We start from the raw sequence: 16,263 nt of genomic DNA, 5'->3' as shown, positions 1-16,263 counted from the left end.
TTTTTCAATTTTCAAATCACAATTTTCCAAGTATCCATCAGCTATTTTATTAACTAAGTAATTAAGTATTTAATTTTATTTAACAGCATCACCACTCATATCAATAATGCTACACACTGTGTGTTTTAAGTCTTTCCACAAGTGGAAGTGCACATACATATTTTTTCTGCCTTTATTTAACTGATGTACATGTTTGATTTTTATTTTTATTTTTAATAATTGTATTCCTTTTTCCTGTTTTCTTGAGCTGCTGTAATGAAAAAAAATTCCCCCATGGGGGATCAATAAAGTATATCTTTATCTTTATGCTAGTAAAAAATAATTCCACACTCCTTTAATTGAAACATGAGCAAATACAGCACAGAACACGAGTTATCAAAATAGCATGTTTTTATGCCACCAAATAATTTTAAATGATCAGTCAGTAATCTTAAAAATAAATACCCCACTGAGGGCCTCAGAACGTTTCAACAATGTAGGATATCTTAAATACATTAGGGAGTGTACACAGTTCACTTTCAATACATATTAAGGCTTTGACCACTCATGTTGCAGCTAGAAATGCAACTAATTTTGGAAATTTAACAAAATTTGAGGTAAAAAAAACAACAAAAACAAACAATTACTTTTGACTTTACAGACATCAGACATACACACGCTCAAACAAAAATAGATACCACACCTAGAACAAAACACATAAAACGTCATGGTATCTTGTATGCAGCCATCCTCCCTCACAGCCAGGTGAACAGAGGTGATAGTCTGTTATGGACTATTGGTGCCAGGAAGCTTATAAATGACACTGTTTTAGTTTTCTGCTTTGTTAAAATAAATCTATCATACAGAAATAAATCATAGTTTTTATGAAATAAGATTAACAGATTTACTCAACAGCTCTAATATCACTAATGGGTGAACATAATGTGCAACAAAACAGCAGTATTCCTTTAGTCTTCAATGTGCACAAGCAGAAATGTTGGTACATCATCTCAGTCACCATAATTTTCCAATAATGTCGCTTTCACTTCAACTTCTTCGACACTAGGGGGCTCTCCTGGTCAACAGGCAGTAGGGGTTCAGCTCCAGAGGGATTGTGTAAGAGAAATAAGTCCTGGAGTTTGGCGGCAGCAAGTTCTGATGGCATCTCCAATACTCAGTCTTTACTCCCCCCGCCCGTGTCAGTGAAATACAGCACCCTTAATGACAGACAAGTGCTTTCCAAAGGCTAGCGCTTGATCACCACCTGTTCAAAAGCTCCAGCTGCGACCCTGTAAGAGAATGCAACAATGTGTAACATGACAGGAAGCGAGGCTAGTTATCACATCTAGCTGAGGAACAATGTTTTACATTGAGAACTAACACTGGGATAGCAAGTCACACCCACCTTGTGTGTTGGCTTCCCAAGGCTGTACTCCCACCAGGACCAACAAACAAACGGAGCCCCTCCTCTGCAACAACACACACACACAGATTAGAAATAAGAATACTGCTAATAACATTTGGGGTAGAAATGGTTACAGCTTAGTTTCTAAAAAACAAATGAAAATCAACTGGGATGTTTAAGTATAGCAAAACTGACAACAACAAACACAGACAAGTGTTTCATAGCTGCTGCATTGTCAAAAGACTTCCTTCCCTAAAACAGTGTGAAACATCAGGCTTACTGAATGAGGAGACTCACCATAGCCCAACACAACAAATGACTGTTCTCTACATCATACGTAACACTGCAGTCACAATGTGTGCTCAGCTATCAGTGAGGTTAAACTGTCCTTGTGGTATTCATAGATATGACATCTAACCTTCTATTCTTTATCTTTAATCGAATATACCAAAATACTTAGGTAGGCATTAAGGTATGATCCTCATGTCAAATGTAGGATTTGTTATCATAAACATCTAAACTTCCCTTAGTTTAGAAGTGCTAAAAAAAGGTTGTATTTTGCAGTTCCACAAAGAAACTTGAACCCATGAGGAGGATTACAGGCATACTTCCAAACAAGCGCCTTCATGAGCCCAATAAGTTAGGGATTAGTTGTACACACCCTCTGCACTGGAGTCCAAGAAGCCGTGGCTGAAATCCTGGCTCTGGAGGATTTTCTCTATTATGTCATCAGCATCCACCCTTGTGGCATCAACTCTCTTCAGCTGATTCTCCACGGAGTTCTGCTTCACCGGATGTCTAAGGAGGACAATAAATGGTGTGATATATTACTCAAATGTGATTCAAAAGACATCAAACTAAATACACGAGTATATAAAAACCATAGATCAGAAGAGAAAATTCCCTCAAGCAAATGCCCAGATCATCATAATGTCAAACTTGTGATATGATTCAGTGTCATATATTTTGAAGTTGTCTAGTAGTTGCAACATCTGTAGGCAGTCAACATCTGAACTGAAATAAAGGTATTTTGAAATCTGAATGCTAGGTTTCCCCTTTGTCAATGTGAAAGGATTTTTATTTTGACCGAAAACCAAAGCACCTTTTAAGGAATACTGTTGGCACATTGTTATGCAGTGAATGATTGTGTCATGATTCTGGTGGATGTATCATATTGGGCTTGTAGTTCATTCATTTACTGTCTACTCAGATTAGATGAGAGTTGGTATGACTGTTCAACAGATGTGTGTGCTTTTGAAATGTACGAGGCGTACTGGTTTTTAACAGCCTGTGGTAAGAATGAAATCTAATAAGAGCCGCCCCTTCTTGATTAAAAGTTCTTTTTTCGCTGTCCTCTTTTCAAATTTTGAGACACACCATGTCTTCTTTTTCCTAACTCACTTAGTTTCTCCCTGTGTTTCTGAGACTTTCCTGTCTGCTGTCTCCACTGTGTGTTAACTGTATACTCACACACCCGTGTTCACTCACAATGCATCATCAAAGTAAAGGATTTGACTGGCTGAATAGCATCACGTGACGATTTAAAAAAAATCATATAAAGATTTATTTTTGGCCATTATTGTAGAGGACAGTGGATAGAGTTGGAAATCCAGGAAAGAAAGTGGGGAATGACATGCGGGAAAGGAGCCACAGGCCGGAATCTAACCCAGACCGTCCGCTTGGAGGACTATAGCCTTCATACATGGGGCGTGACCTAACCGCTAGGCCATCTGCGCCCTACGTGTTGAGATTTTGGACGAATGTGTTGGTCTGTGACCTTCCTGGCTGCTGAAATGGCTACCGTAAAGACAGCTGCGCCGCTTAAAATAGACTTACTACCTTGAAGGCATTAAAAGCTGCACTGTTTAAAATAGAAACACTTATTAATATTAACCTGAGTCCAGATAGGATGGAACTGGGTCTACATTTGTAAATTCAATCTGATCCCTTTTTGTGATTAACAATGTCATTACACACAGAGGCTTAAATCACAGTACACAATATTTAATTAGTCCAGGGTGACTTTGTACCTTGGGCCTTTAGCAGGGGTAGTGGGTTGTTCAAGTATATGCTGGCCTGTTGCAGAGACTGGGGGAGTCGTCCTGCTCTCCCTCTCTCCTCTCTCCCCCTGTGGATCACTGGGATCCAGGATGCTGCCAATGCCTGTGGAGGCAGAACCTCCTGACGCACTCCTCCGGTGGCTCAGGTCTGTTAAACTGGAGTGATTTGAGCTGTAACCTACAGGACAAGAGCGTTATAAAACCACAAAGACTGTCATTGTAATTTGTGTAACTGGCGGGATAGAACTTCAGCTGCTGTTTTTAGTGTTTTCTGTGTGAGGTACCTGAGATTTTTGACTTCTGACTTGCATAGCTGGGTGTTCTCGAGTGACCATACACAACCAACTCGTCTGGGACTGAGACCGACTTCATTGGAGTCTCTAAAAACCCACGCACACACAGACACACACACAAACACACACAATATAAGCAAAAAATGGACAAAAATCTACTTGTTCTTTATTGTAAAACCTTCTCTTTTTTTGCAAAAGCAAAGACCTTGTGATGATTTTGAAAAGGCTTCTGTTGTCTCTCTACTCATCAAGTTAGCTCATGAAAAACAACTGTTTGTGGAAAACTACAACAAAATATGTATTTGATTTCAAGAACTGAGAAATTAAAATTGTGCTGTTGTGAAAAATAGTCAATTCTTTTAAGACTTATAATCTGTAACCACATACCAGTGAGTGAGGGAGATATGTGCATGTCTCCTCCCTTTCTGTCCTCCAGGAGACACTCAGCTTCAACCTGTGGGATTCCCAGCGTCATTGCTGTAGATGGAGGACTAGAGAGAGGACAGGAGAGAGAGAGTGGTGTTACTTAGAAGCAAGTGCTCTTAAATAATGTCTATATAGATGCATGCATACAAATGTATTTAAATCACTAGGATTCAACTTGGGGTGGTAGAATACAAAGGGCAGGAATCACTGTAAACTTCTCTGAGAGAGCCTTTTCCTCATATGAGTTTAAATGTTAAAAGTGGTTTCATACTTAAAAAAAATAAAATATAGTTTAATTGTTAATGCAGTCTTAAAATGACCCCACATGTAAAAACAATTTATTGTGTGAGGATTTAACTACATATATTCAATAAACTGTTAAGCAGACTTTAAATCCTTTGTATTTTTTGACAAAACAACACATTAGTTTGTATTAACAGAAAGTGTATTTAAAAAGTATAACTGCTACTTCCGGTTGAGATGGCAGGGACGCAGACAAATAGTGACAGACAACAAGTAATAACACAAATGATTACGTCTTTGTTGCACTGCTGTAAATCCTCCACGCACCATGAGTAACACTGTGTGGGATGAATGACTGGGCTAGTCTTGGGTTTACACTTTAGACATCTCCTAGGCAGCAGTGTGTGTATTATTACACTAAGAGAGTGAGGTAACATGAAAGAATAAAGGGAATGACTTGTGTGGGTTGAGGACAAGGAAGTGTTTGCACACGGTTTGGGCTTTTGAAAAGTAAGATGTTACATAACGTCCTTTTTGTCAAACTGCTGATTACATTAGAGTCGTATCCGCTGCTTAGGTTGGTCAGATTCAGATCAGGGTGAGAGGTTATTAGCTCTCAGATAAAACGGTGATCAATTCTCAAATAAAATAAAAAAAACATACATTTTAACTCAGTAGATGTCAGTTATATTAGACTAGAGATATATATTCAGGAAGCAGCAAACAGGATGTGATACAGACTATTTCCCCTGTGGTTAGATGCAGACTTTCCAGCGTGAGGTGTACCTTTCCTTTGAAACTAGAACTGTAATGTATCGGGGATGTATAATGTAGCAGACAAGTCGATGTTTCCTTGGTTACAAGGTTAGTTTTAAATTCAGATTCAGATTTTACGGAGGAGTAAAAGAAGAGATAAAGAAGAGATAAATAAGGTCAAAATGAACTCTTACGTTTTGAAACAGGGGTCTCCAGACATCAGTTGTGTGGTGATGATAACCTGTAAGAGAAAACATGGGGCTGATGAGGAATCACTCTGTGAGGAAGAAAAACACACTTTCCTGTACTGTGTGGATTAACAGAGATAGTAACTATGGCTTAGAGCAACAGTATATAAAAGTACATTGTAAATCTGTGCCCTAGGAAGAATCCACATATTTAAAATTCCTTCCCATGGCTCATGCAGTTAATGGATCACAAGCTCTGACATGTATTGCATCAACTAGCAAGACATTCAACTTTTCCACTCATGCAAAGTGTTTTTCAATTGCACATTGTCTATGTCTCTAGTTCAACCTAAGAAGTGGTGAAAGGATTGTAGGGTTATCTATCATAGGTCATTGGACTGTACTGAAACACTGTCAGTCATGAAAAGACTCCTCAGATCATTTTCAATTGTATTCAAAAGGGTGTTGCTGAGCTTTAACTTAAAAATACCTTTAGAATTGAGTTATCCTGTCTCGTGTTCTTGGTGTCGTAACCCTCCAGGAGACATCGCCGCGTCGTGCTGCCGGATCCAGCAAACTCAGACAGGTTCAAGTCAGCAAAGCCCAGCTGGAACCGGAACATCAAATGTCAACAAATGTCAACAAATGTCAACAAGTTGACAGGCAGTTGAAATAGTTCAATGAAATTTCAGAATTTTACTGAATATAATTTGTATAGAACATTTTCTTTATTTTAGGTGTCAACAAATCCAAAAGGTTTTGAACACTTAAAAAAAAGTGTCCCAGATAAAATCTTTACTCTGATGACCTTATTGTTGAATAACTTTTAAGGTTATTGGTTAACATAGTGTTGGTTTAGAATGGCAGAGTCTTCAATCAGTAATCACAGCCAGGAACTAGAAATAAAAACATTCTTAAGAAATAGACTCAAATAGAGCACTTGAAGGCCGACTGTTATCAGGTACATTTTTTTTAAATCAGTTCTAATGGACATCTGGTGAGTTTACATGAAAAAAACATCAACAGGAAGTTTTACCTTTGCAAAGGTTTTGCCACCCTTCAATTCCTAAAATGACAAAAAAAAAATGAGTGAGGTCACATTTCACTTTAGGGTATCATTTCCCACTTTATATTTTCCTTAAAACATTTGTGAACTTGCAGAATGATTGTTGCCTGAGTAAAGCATTTGTGGTTTGGTTACAAATTAACTGTGATTCTGATCTTATGTACATCAACACATACCCAGAACATTCAACAAGCCATCTTAACCAGACTGCATACTATGCATTTTTGTAAGAGAGCTAAAAAAGAATTTAAAAAATCCTGTACCTTACGCACAGACACCCGGCATACACAGGGGTCCAGTACACCTGTCACAGCATTGGCACTCATTTTACATATGAAAGAGAATCTTCTCTTCCAGTGAACACAGTTGGCTTGGACCTGCTCCCTGTGAGAAAAGCACATCAAGAAAACAACTTTATAAAGAGAATGAAACACACAGACAGACATACTGAATACTGACAGAGCAGATATCAGTCACAAATCTGACAGATCTGTGCATGGATTAGTGTGTGTGACTTAAAAATGTCTCGGGCCAACTCACAAATAGTGAAAGATTAAGTTGTCCATTCTTTTATTTTTACTCAGAATAAGGAAAATAAATATATTTTGAAATCTCATTTTATGAACAATTTTTGATCTTACTTTAGGCTTTTAGCTACCTCCTGCAAAGCTCTACCAGATCATCTATTACCCTGACCAAAAATATGCCAATTCCAAATGGACGGATGTTCACTCCTAAATCTGCAGAACACCTTAGTGTCTCTTTCTCTGCTATTTAAAAGAGAATAACTGAGTTATTGTTTATTAATGTAGTTGTAACTCATTTGATAGGATGCACATTGTTCTCCTGGATCTGTAAACAGTACAAATCTGTTCTGATGAACTGGATAATATGTCTCATACATCACAAGAGAAACTGGGAATTTGCTTGTGTTCACAGAGAAATAAGGTTGTGGTTTGAGTAGCCCTAAAATACAGTGTTTACAAAGTGTTATTTTAGAAACAGACAGTCACCATGGCAAAGAAATGAGGGTTTGACATGTGCTGGTACACGTTTTTCCACAGTGACTCACTGAAATGGTTCACAGGCAATTATAATCACAGGGCCAAGGGGATAACTTAGTATGCTCCTTTATATGCAATGGAGGAAAATACTTGTTTGGTCCCCACAGTTATGAAGAAAACAATAAATAAGTAGCATAATGTAAGCATTAAAGAAGAAATAAAATAAGCCTGATAACCAATTAGGCTATTTCTTTTAATGTACTTTCTCTGTGCCATCATCAAACTCTCAGATTTTGCATTATTATAGGATACTGATTTTAAGTCTTTATTAATATTATTGTGGTTGTTGAAATTATGGTTATTATTATCATGTATGTTGACTAAAATATTCCTGCCTAATTCTAAATAGTTTTGACCAAACAAATAAATCTCTCTGCTGAACAAGTTTCTGCTCCCAGCAGCAGCAAGTCTGTAACTATCTGTCAGCTCCTTTCTTTACGAACTTGAGCAGGAAGCTGGTGTAAGTTTAACACAGGTTAACCAAGCCGGATGTTTAATAACTCAAATCTGAGGTTTAGCTAAACGTTAACTACTCATTTAGGGCGATGAAAACCCTGTCCAACAGCGAAGAAAACCCCGAGACAACAAATGCTTTCCAGGTGCCCAACGAAAACTCAATATGAAGTTTAACCTACATTTCCAAGCAGTAAACTGTTGCTATAAATAGAAAAAAAACATGTCTTACCGAGTCGACTCTTCAGCAAAACCTCCATGCAGGAGTCTTACTTTACAAAATAAAACTCCGTTTACGAAGGGAATTGATGACAGCTCTTCCAGGTCAAAGTCTACTTTAAATTTAAATCTCTTTTTCTTCATAAGAATGAACGACATGCTGTAGCCAAGACGTCAGAGACTGGGGCACAACAAGAGTGAAGTGGTAAAGGTGACAGACAGCTGTACACTTTCCCTGCTCAGTGTCTGCCGCTCACTCAGCTGTTGCTGGTCGTTGCTACAATGCAACAGTCTGCAGACACGATTCAAAGTTCAAATCTCCTCCCTCTGAGAAATACAACTCATGACGTCAGGGGTAGTCCTACGTTTGATTGGACACTGTGGCCACAAAATAAAGGGCACGGTTGTAAACCGGCTGAACCGTACTCAAAACGTCAACTGTGATAGGAGAATACTTTTCCTCTGCACCACAAGCGCAGGCTACTGAGTTAACGCACTTTAGTGACGCTGTACGTGTGAACAAAATAATGACTGCGGAAAAAATAAAGGAAGCTGGCTTATGACAAAGAGGGGAAATGCCAACACCACTGAAAAAACTATGTCAGTTATGATTAATATCCCATGTGAGACAATTAAAAATGCAGAACCTATATGAGCCACTCACATACCCTACAATGTATGCTTGGCTACACATAACCATAAATTATAATAGACTGTAAGAGGTTTATTATTAGATTCAATAGCCTACATGTTTATTTTTAATGGCTCATGTGGAAGTTCAACTTATGATAGTAACACAAACTTACAGACCCCAAATGTGGTTGAGGATCTTTAGCAAGAGCATGGCCACAATTCTTACACTTTGTATGTTGCTGAATATTTGGATTTTGTCTTAACAGACATTGCAACGTTGTTCAGATAAATGCTTTTGAGGAATCCGACACTCTTAAGGAATACATTGTTGTGAATAGTACTGTAATTGAATGGATGCATAGATATTATTAGCAAATACAGTATATCCCAAATTACCAACAAAAAGTCATTTTTGTGGGTCACATTGTGTAAGTGTATGATTTTTACTGATGTTTTAACATGTAAACTCTGTGCCACTTATACTGAACCAACTATGAGCCTCATAAGTATCTGACCAGGGACACATTTTTACATACATTTTATGCACATGTATCTACAAAACTTTATAGATGGAAATAAAAATATCTCAGACAGAATGTAACTTAATTACCATGTGCTGCTCTGCTGTGCTCGCAGACATTTCCCATTTCACCCTTAATTTTAACCTGTAAGAAGGTTCTCAAATCCAAACAGTTTTGGGGACTTTTGAAGAAGAGCTATCCATTAAGGAGTTCCCTGAGAACTTCTGTCTGCATTCACAATGCCATGGTACCTAAAGAAGAAGCTAAAACAGTCCCTCTAAATGAGGTTCTATTAAAATAGTTCATCGTTCATGTGGTGCCAAATAAATAAAAACGGAGGAGGGTTCAAACGGTTCCTAGAACTATGATAAACTTCTTGTAGTTTGAAAACGTCTGTAGATGCTTTATCTATAATCCTGACACATCTTTAAAACAGGGACCTTCTAAGGATGAGCTGGTAGAAGCTGGAAATACCTAGTTTCAACTTCACTTTTTTTTTTTAGACTTGAGAGAAAATGACCTAAAACAGGCCAGTCCTTTATAATGAAACACTTCAACATACAACATACTTTCCATATATTTGTTTTCGTGTTTTAGATTGTTTATCTATGAAAAATAACCATAGCTTACACATAGGCCAATGGTGAGCTTAAGATGTAAACTTTGGTGAGAGATCAAAAGTAGCTTACTTTTGGTGTTTTAATGTGTCATTGAAATAAACAGGCCACAAAGCGAAGTTTTATAATAATAATAAAAATACATTAAAAAGATTTTTGTGACGTGAACATTTCCATTTAACCAAACATCTGTAGAAGCCAGTGACACTTCACCGCTTAAGAAAGTAATTATTTTTCTTCCTAGCCCCATAGACTGTAGATAATAGGGGTTAGCTCCTTGACTGTAATCTTTAGTCTATGGGTAGCCCCCACATTTGGTGTGTGATTATACCGCCCTCCAGTGGCGACCAGCGACGCTGCGCAGCTGTTAACACTGATGTTTCCTTTCTAGATAAGGGGATTAAATGCACTGCACAATGCTACACCACGTATCACACGACACAAGGTTAAAAACAGATGAGAAAGTGACCATCTGGAACATGAAACGGATTATGCACACGCTTAACCCAGCGGGCTTTTTTATCACCACTTTTCTATTTTACTGTCTTCTCTGCTTACCCACAAGAGACGTCGCGTGGCGACGCAGCTCATAGCTCCGCCCCCGGTTGTTGCTGCAGCTCGTCTGACACACCAGAGAGATAACACCTCTGCATGGGACAGTCTGCAAAATAAAGTCACAGGAAGCATTTTATTTAATCGCGAACGCCGTGTTTCTGTTTGGATTCCATCTGGGTTTATGGATTACAGCCAATCTGGATTATTAATCCCATCCTGACTGCAGGAGGACGACTCGCCCAGACGCCGCTTCCACATTAGCGCTATAATGTATCACACGTTACGGACGTTTTTACTCTCAAACGCTCGGTGCTGGGATGCGGACAGTGAGAGGACATATCAGAACCTGTTTGATAGGCTGGATACCAATAAAGATGGAAAGGTGGACGTCGCTGAATTACGTGCGGGCCTCAAGGCAATGGGAGTATTCCGCCAGGGTGCTGCACAGGTAGAAACAAAATACCACAGGGGCCAGGGGGTCCTCCAGGGTATAGACAAGAATTTAAAGGCGCGCCTGCTTGTTTTGCATGGAATCCCAGGGTTGTGTGTGTGTGTGTGTGTGTGTGTGTGTGTGTGCGTGTGCGCGCGTGCGTGAGATAAAGATAAAGAGACTCACCCTGGGAAGAGGCAAATTAACCACCAGATGTTATCTCCTCTCTACAGAAAATTGTGTCATCTGGTGACCAAAACAAAGATGGGTGTCTCGACTTCAACGAGTTCTCTAAGTATCTGAAGGAGCACGAGAAGAAGCTGCGGCTCACGTTCAAGAGCCTGGACAGAAATAACGATGGTAAAGTAGACCTACCTAGGGTACACAAGTCACAAAGGTTTACAATAACATACCCTTTTATTTGTACTGCAGCATGGTTGAGTGAAGTTATTTATGTTGTCAGGGCGCATTGATGCCTCAGAGATCCAGCAGTCACTTGGAGAGTTGGGAATAGATATCAGCAGAGAGAATGCCTTGAAAATATTACATAGGTATGACCTCCATTTCTATTACCTGTAGCATGTCTCTTTTTAATCTGTGACCTGAATTGCTGCTTGTATATAACTCGACTTTCACTTTATCTTTGTCATGGATATGTTTATTATACCTAAACACAACATAATACATTACAAATGTTAAGGGAGTTTCTGTAACTTTGCCTAGTATGGACATTGATGGAACAATGGTGGTGGACTGGAACGAGTGGAGAGAGCACTTCCTGTTTCGCTCGGCACACAACCTGGAAGATATCATACGCCACTGGAAACACACCTCGGTATGGGACACATGCAAACTCTCAAATACATCCCATAGAGAAATACAGATGAAACTGCAGTGGATTAAATCCTCTGTGTCCTCTAGTCCTCTTGTGTTGGATTTATGGATTTTCTCTGCAGTCCAGATTTTGGCAGCAGCTTTGAAAGACCGTCCAACATAATAAGGTCACATCACTACACTGTTTCCCTCAGCATGGTCGTTCACCTCGACTTAGTGCGTATAAAGATGTCACTGACGAGATATTTGCTCTATCTTAAGCTAAACAATGCTTCTATTGACTGGCAATGTGTGTTAATGTGTAGAAATTGTCTCTGCACCGACAAATTTGTGGTGCATGGTGCAACATTTTTGAGCATTAATGTGTCATATGATCCCATGTGATGAAACTAATTGCATAAGCTGTTTCATGTCCCTGCAGAGTCGTGTTAAATTGCTGCTGCACAATGTTTGACAAAACCTCTCTGCTTTGGGGAAAACATTGGTCATGTTTATCTGAAACAGCTAAAGCGTGCAAGACAAGGGTCGGTCAGCACAGTGATTAAGATTTCACAAGCAAAAGGATAAGGAACTCAAATCATTGTTTGTTTTTTTACCACAAACTACTCCCCTAGTTTTTACACTCATTGTATAGTACTTTGGACAAGTTTGAACAAATACACATATTTTTATTCATTATTTGTCCTTGTGCTCACTTCCTGGAAGAAACCTTTTGTTCAAAGATTTGTAAATGTTGTGCTCCTTCACAAAGTGTACAACAGGATATTTGGCAATGTAGAAAGAAAATGTAAGCCTGTGAGATTTTTTTTTGTCTCACTGACAACCAAACAAACGGACATTTTGTGACACGTGCCTTCCTGTGCAGACACATTCTTACAGGGAAAATATTTCTGATGTTAGACAGAACAGTATTTATTGTGGCCATGAACCGACAACCATTGAGTTTATGTATTTATATCCTTACGAGGGCAATTATGTTGATACACATGTCTTTAGTTTGACCTGTGTCAATAAACAAAGAGATTTGAGTAAATATGTTTGTGCTATCACTAGGTGCTGGATATAGGCGACAGTCTTGCCATCCCAGATGAGTTCACAGAGGAGGAGAAGAGCTCAGGCAACTGGTGGAAGCAGCTTGTTTCGGGCGCTGTAGCAGGGGCTGTTTCTCGCACCGGTACTGCTCCACTGGACAGAATGAAAGTCTTTATGCAGGTGAAATTCTTGAAGTAAAATCGTCTGATGTGTTTATCTCTAGGGGCTTGGGTTAACGACTATATCTGTGCTCCTAAATGTTTAAACTGCAGGTTCATTCTTCTAAAACCAACCGGATAAGCCTGACAGGAGGATTCAAGCAGATGATCATAGAGGGAGGTCTCACTTCTCTGTGGAGGGGAAACGGGATCAACGTTTTAAAGATCGCACCTGAGACGGCAATCAAATTCATGGCATATGAACAAGTAAGCTCTGGAGTGCATATTTCATATATTCGACAGTATTAATCTCAGTCTTATAACAAAACAAATATTTGGGAATCAAGATGGTTTATTTTCCAGCTTTTTTCGGTGTATTTATTTTGTAGTATAAGAGGTTGTTATCTTCAGAGGGTAAGAAGATAGAGACGCACAAGAGGTTTATGGCCGGCTCGCTGGCCGGAGCCACTGCACAGACGGCCATCTACCCAATGGAGGTGAGTCAACTGTTTGATCATACTGTCGTTCACGGGATGCATTCAAATAAAAATAAAGTCAGCGAAAGACTTCCAGATACCACACAAATCAGATTCCTTTTTCTTTTTTCACTCTTTAAGGTATTGAAAACTAGACTGACGCTGAGGAAAACTGGCCAGTACTCAGGAATGTTTGATTGTGCCAAACAAATCCTGAAACACGAGGGCTTGAAGGCTTTCTATAAGGGTTACATCCCAAACTTAGTGGGCATCATTCCCTACGCTGGGATAGACCTCGCTGTCTATGAGGTACGCAGGCTTTGTGGAGTATTACGCCTCTTTGATTACGTTTGACAACAGATTTCACATTCATTTAATCAGAAATGCAATTATTTCTGCTTGTTAATGGACAGAAGTTTCATTTATTTCCAATCTCATTTGGTTGTTTCTCCTATGACTCAGAGTCTGAAGAACTTCTGGTTGTCGTACCACACCACAGACTCTGCTAACCCTGGAGTTCTGGTGTTGGTGGGCTGTGGGACCATCTCTAGCACCTGTGGCCAGTTGGCCAGCTATCCGCTCGCACTTGTACGCACACGGATGCAGGCAAAAGGTAAACTAAGGCTAATATTTGACTTCAGAGATGACAAAACTTACATTATTACACAGTTCATGTCAATTTTTTTAATTTTCTGTAAACCATTTGAGTCCAAATAGTATCAGTATGCTGCACGTAGGATGAGATCTCTTTCACTTTCAGTAAATATTAGTAGCTGCCTGCAACCTTAAATGTAAAGTACCAGAATAATAAGAATACTCACTGCCCCCCCTCCCCATCTTTTTGTCTTCACAGCATCTCTGGACGCGTCAGACCAGCCCTCCATGAGCAGTCTGATAAGGACAATCGTAGCTAAGGATGGATTTTTCGGACTCTACCGAGGCATCCTACCAAACTTCATGAAAGTAATTCCTGCTGTCAGCATTAGCTATGTGGTTTACGAGTACATGAAGACTGGCTTAGGAATCTCCAAATGAGGCTGCAAGCAAAAGACAAAATAGCATTCTACTGTATCCGTCAGACTTGAAAATGGCTGGGAAAAAAAACATCAAGAAAACAGATGGACATCACACATACAGAGCATGATTTCTGTTACCTGGATTTATAAGGAATGAAAGATATTGCACATAGGATTGTTTGTTGGAAACTTAGGCAACTTATGTTGTGAGCATGCTTTAAGTCTTAACATATTGTTACATAAAACATGAAATGTACACGCCATCCACATTTATGCTTGACACAAAGATGGCATGTACATAAAAACATACATAAAGCGTTAATATGATTGGTAGATTAATTTATCCTACTGTGATCAAACCAAATAGTAGCTAAATGGGGAATACTCTTGTGCTTTTTGTTAAAAAATAAATAAATATTTTCCTAAAAGAAGATAAAGTTTATACACAGCTCTGTTAATGTTTTGTTTTTAAGTCAGAAAGAGGAATAATGACACTATGCCAGTTTAAATATGAGTCTGCATCCTTCAAAGGTATTTAACACTATTAAGTTTGAAGTACTTGTTCTAGAGTGACATCCGCTCCAGAAAAACAGTGCTCAGCTCCTAACTAAAAATACATCGCCCTGAAAAGTCTATAACCTGTCAACACTGGAAACTGTATGCATGAAGACATGTATGATGTGAATTCACAAATTCCATTTTGTGTGTCATTTTATGATAACTTAAATGTGCCTTACAACCACTTCATGTGAACTCTCTGATTTCAGCAGATGTGTGTTTATATATAATATAATATAATATATATATATATATATATATATATATATTGATGACAGCTACACTGTGGTAACATGTTTAAGTTAACAGGAAAAACTGGTAATTTTACTGAATTACCTGCAAGGAGCATGTTTTTGTCTTGTGTCATTTCTCATTTCAACACACCAAGACATATACCCCTAAACTCACAAAAACACACACACACACACACACACCCAAACTAGATACATCTTACATTTTGTGTCTCGTTCTTTAACATCCGCAGGGCTGGGGAATCCTTATCTTCATTGTAAGATGACAATTGTTCGTCATTATTAGAAGGTTAAAATAATGTGGATTTACAGAAATTAAATCTGGTCTTGATTCAATAGTTTTTAAACTGACTATGTTTCACATGATCTTCATTGGCTTACTGGTAAACAATGGTTCAGTGGTGTCAAGTTCAGCTCCTCAGAGTTAGGAATCATTCTGATCTAAAGACAACTGACATTAGTTAACAGCTCCACCTGGTGGTTGAGATTAAACACATGGACACAACTCAAACATGATGTATTATGTATCATTGAAATGTAAGAAAAATAGTGAAGATCTTTTATATATATATATCACTTAGAGGCACATAGAATTAATTCCAATGTCTAGGTTTACAAAATGGAAATTAGCTGGCCATAAAAGAAGTCTGATGGAGTTTAACTGGGCAGTAGACTAGTGGGTAGATAGATACACAGATACTGTTGTGACAAAGCAGACAAATAAATAACCTATTGGAAGAGCTAAGACTAAGAAAATCATTTATTTAAGTGAACAAGATTGTCTCTCCGCAAGAATCAGAGGACAGCAAAATTTGTTAAGGCCTATATCGTGTTAAAACTACATGCTGGTCTAATGGTGAGCAAATTATTTTCTATTATTAAGACGTGTGTTTTAAATATAAACAAGGTGCCAGGGAGTGTATTAACAATAATAAACAGTCTCACTCCCCCCCCCCCCCCCCCCCCCCCCCACACACACACACACACACACACACTACAACACTTAAAACAGCTGAGCAGACAGACAAAT

At 38.7% G+C, this 16,263-nt stretch overlaps 2 protein-coding genes across 3 annotated transcripts; one reads left to right on the top strand and one right to left on the bottom strand.

Moving 5' to 3' along the window:
• Positions 1 to 367: 367 nt before the first annotated feature.
• On the bottom strand, positions 368 to 10,617 carry LOC109984066 (EEIG family member 2). 2 transcript variants are annotated; one of them, XM_065953971.1, is made up of 11 exons: positions 10,482 to 10,617; positions 6,680 to 6,800; positions 6,387 to 6,416; positions 5,841 to 5,957; positions 5,357 to 5,403; positions 4,125 to 4,228; positions 3,729 to 3,824; positions 3,415 to 3,622; positions 2,046 to 2,182; positions 1,385 to 1,448; positions 368 to 1,268 (listed from the first exon to the last, which is right to left on the bottom strand). In XM_065953971.1, the coding sequence occupies exons 2-11, from the start codon at positions 6,740 to 6,742 to the stop codon at positions 1,226 to 1,228; spliced, it is 909 nt and encodes a 302-aa protein (XP_065810043.1). In that variant the 5' UTR covers positions 6,743 to 6,800; positions 10,482 to 10,617; the 3' UTR covers positions 368 to 1,225. The 2 variants fall into 2 exon arrangements, with proteins under 2 accessions (XP_065810043.1, XP_020489734.1); XM_020634078.3 differs by lacking the exon at positions 10,482 to 10,617 and adding an exon at positions 8,166 to 8,455.
• On the top strand, positions 10,559 to 15,328 carry LOC109984012 (mitochondrial adenyl nucleotide antiporter SLC25A24-like). The gene is made up of 10 exons (XM_020633985.3): positions 10,559 to 10,926; positions 11,142 to 11,268; positions 11,372 to 11,459; positions 11,632 to 11,743; positions 12,796 to 12,954; positions 13,047 to 13,199; positions 13,322 to 13,429; positions 13,550 to 13,717; positions 13,871 to 14,021; positions 14,262 to 15,328. Exons 1-10 carry the CDS (start codon positions 10,747 to 10,749, stop codon positions 14,441 to 14,443), a joined length of 1,428 nt encoding a protein of 475 aa, XP_020489641.1. The 5' UTR covers positions 10,559 to 10,746; the 3' UTR covers positions 14,444 to 15,328.
• The last annotated feature ends 935 nt before the right edge of the window (positions 15,329 to 16,263 follow it).

Source organism: Labrus bergylta, chromosome 4, assembly GCF_963930695.1.
Source record: "Labrus bergylta chromosome 4, fLabBer1.1, whole genome shotgun sequence".
NCBI lineage: Eukaryota > Metazoa > Chordata > Actinopteri > Labriformes > Labridae > Labrus > Labrus bergylta.
The sequence above is the reverse complement of the archived record's forward strand: the minus strand, read 5'-3'. Positions and strand labels throughout refer to the sequence as shown.

What these genes read in the sequence shown, in the direction of transcription:
- LOC109984066 (XM_020634078.3), bottom strand. Translation starts at nt 8,311, where the DNA reads ATGTCGTTCATTCTTATGAAGAAAAAGAGATTTAAATTTAAAGTAGAC. An exon ending in GCCGGGTGTCTGTGCGTAAG is followed by an intron (nt 6,417 to 6,679) that starts GTACAGGATTTT and finishes TTGTCATTTTAG; the next exon opens with GAATTGAAGGGTGGCAAAAC. An exon ending in GTGGCAAAACCTTTGCAAAG is followed by an intron (nt 5,958 to 6,386) that starts GTAAAACTTCCT and finishes TTCCGGTTCCAG; the next exon opens with CTGGGCTTTGCTGACTTGAA.
- LOC109984012 (XM_020633985.3), top strand. Translation starts at nt 10,747, where the DNA reads ATGTATCACACGTTACGGACGTTTTTACTCTCAAACGCTCGGTGCTGG. An exon ending in TCCGCCAGGGTGCTGCACAG is followed by an intron (nt 10,927 to 11,141) that starts GTAGAAACAAAA and finishes TCCTCTCTACAG; the next exon opens with AAAATTGTGTCATCTGGTGA. An exon ending in TAGACCTCGCTGTCTATGAG is followed by an intron (nt 13,718 to 13,870) that starts GTACGCAGGCTT and finishes CCTATGACTCAG; the next exon opens with AGTCTGAAGAACTTCTGGTT.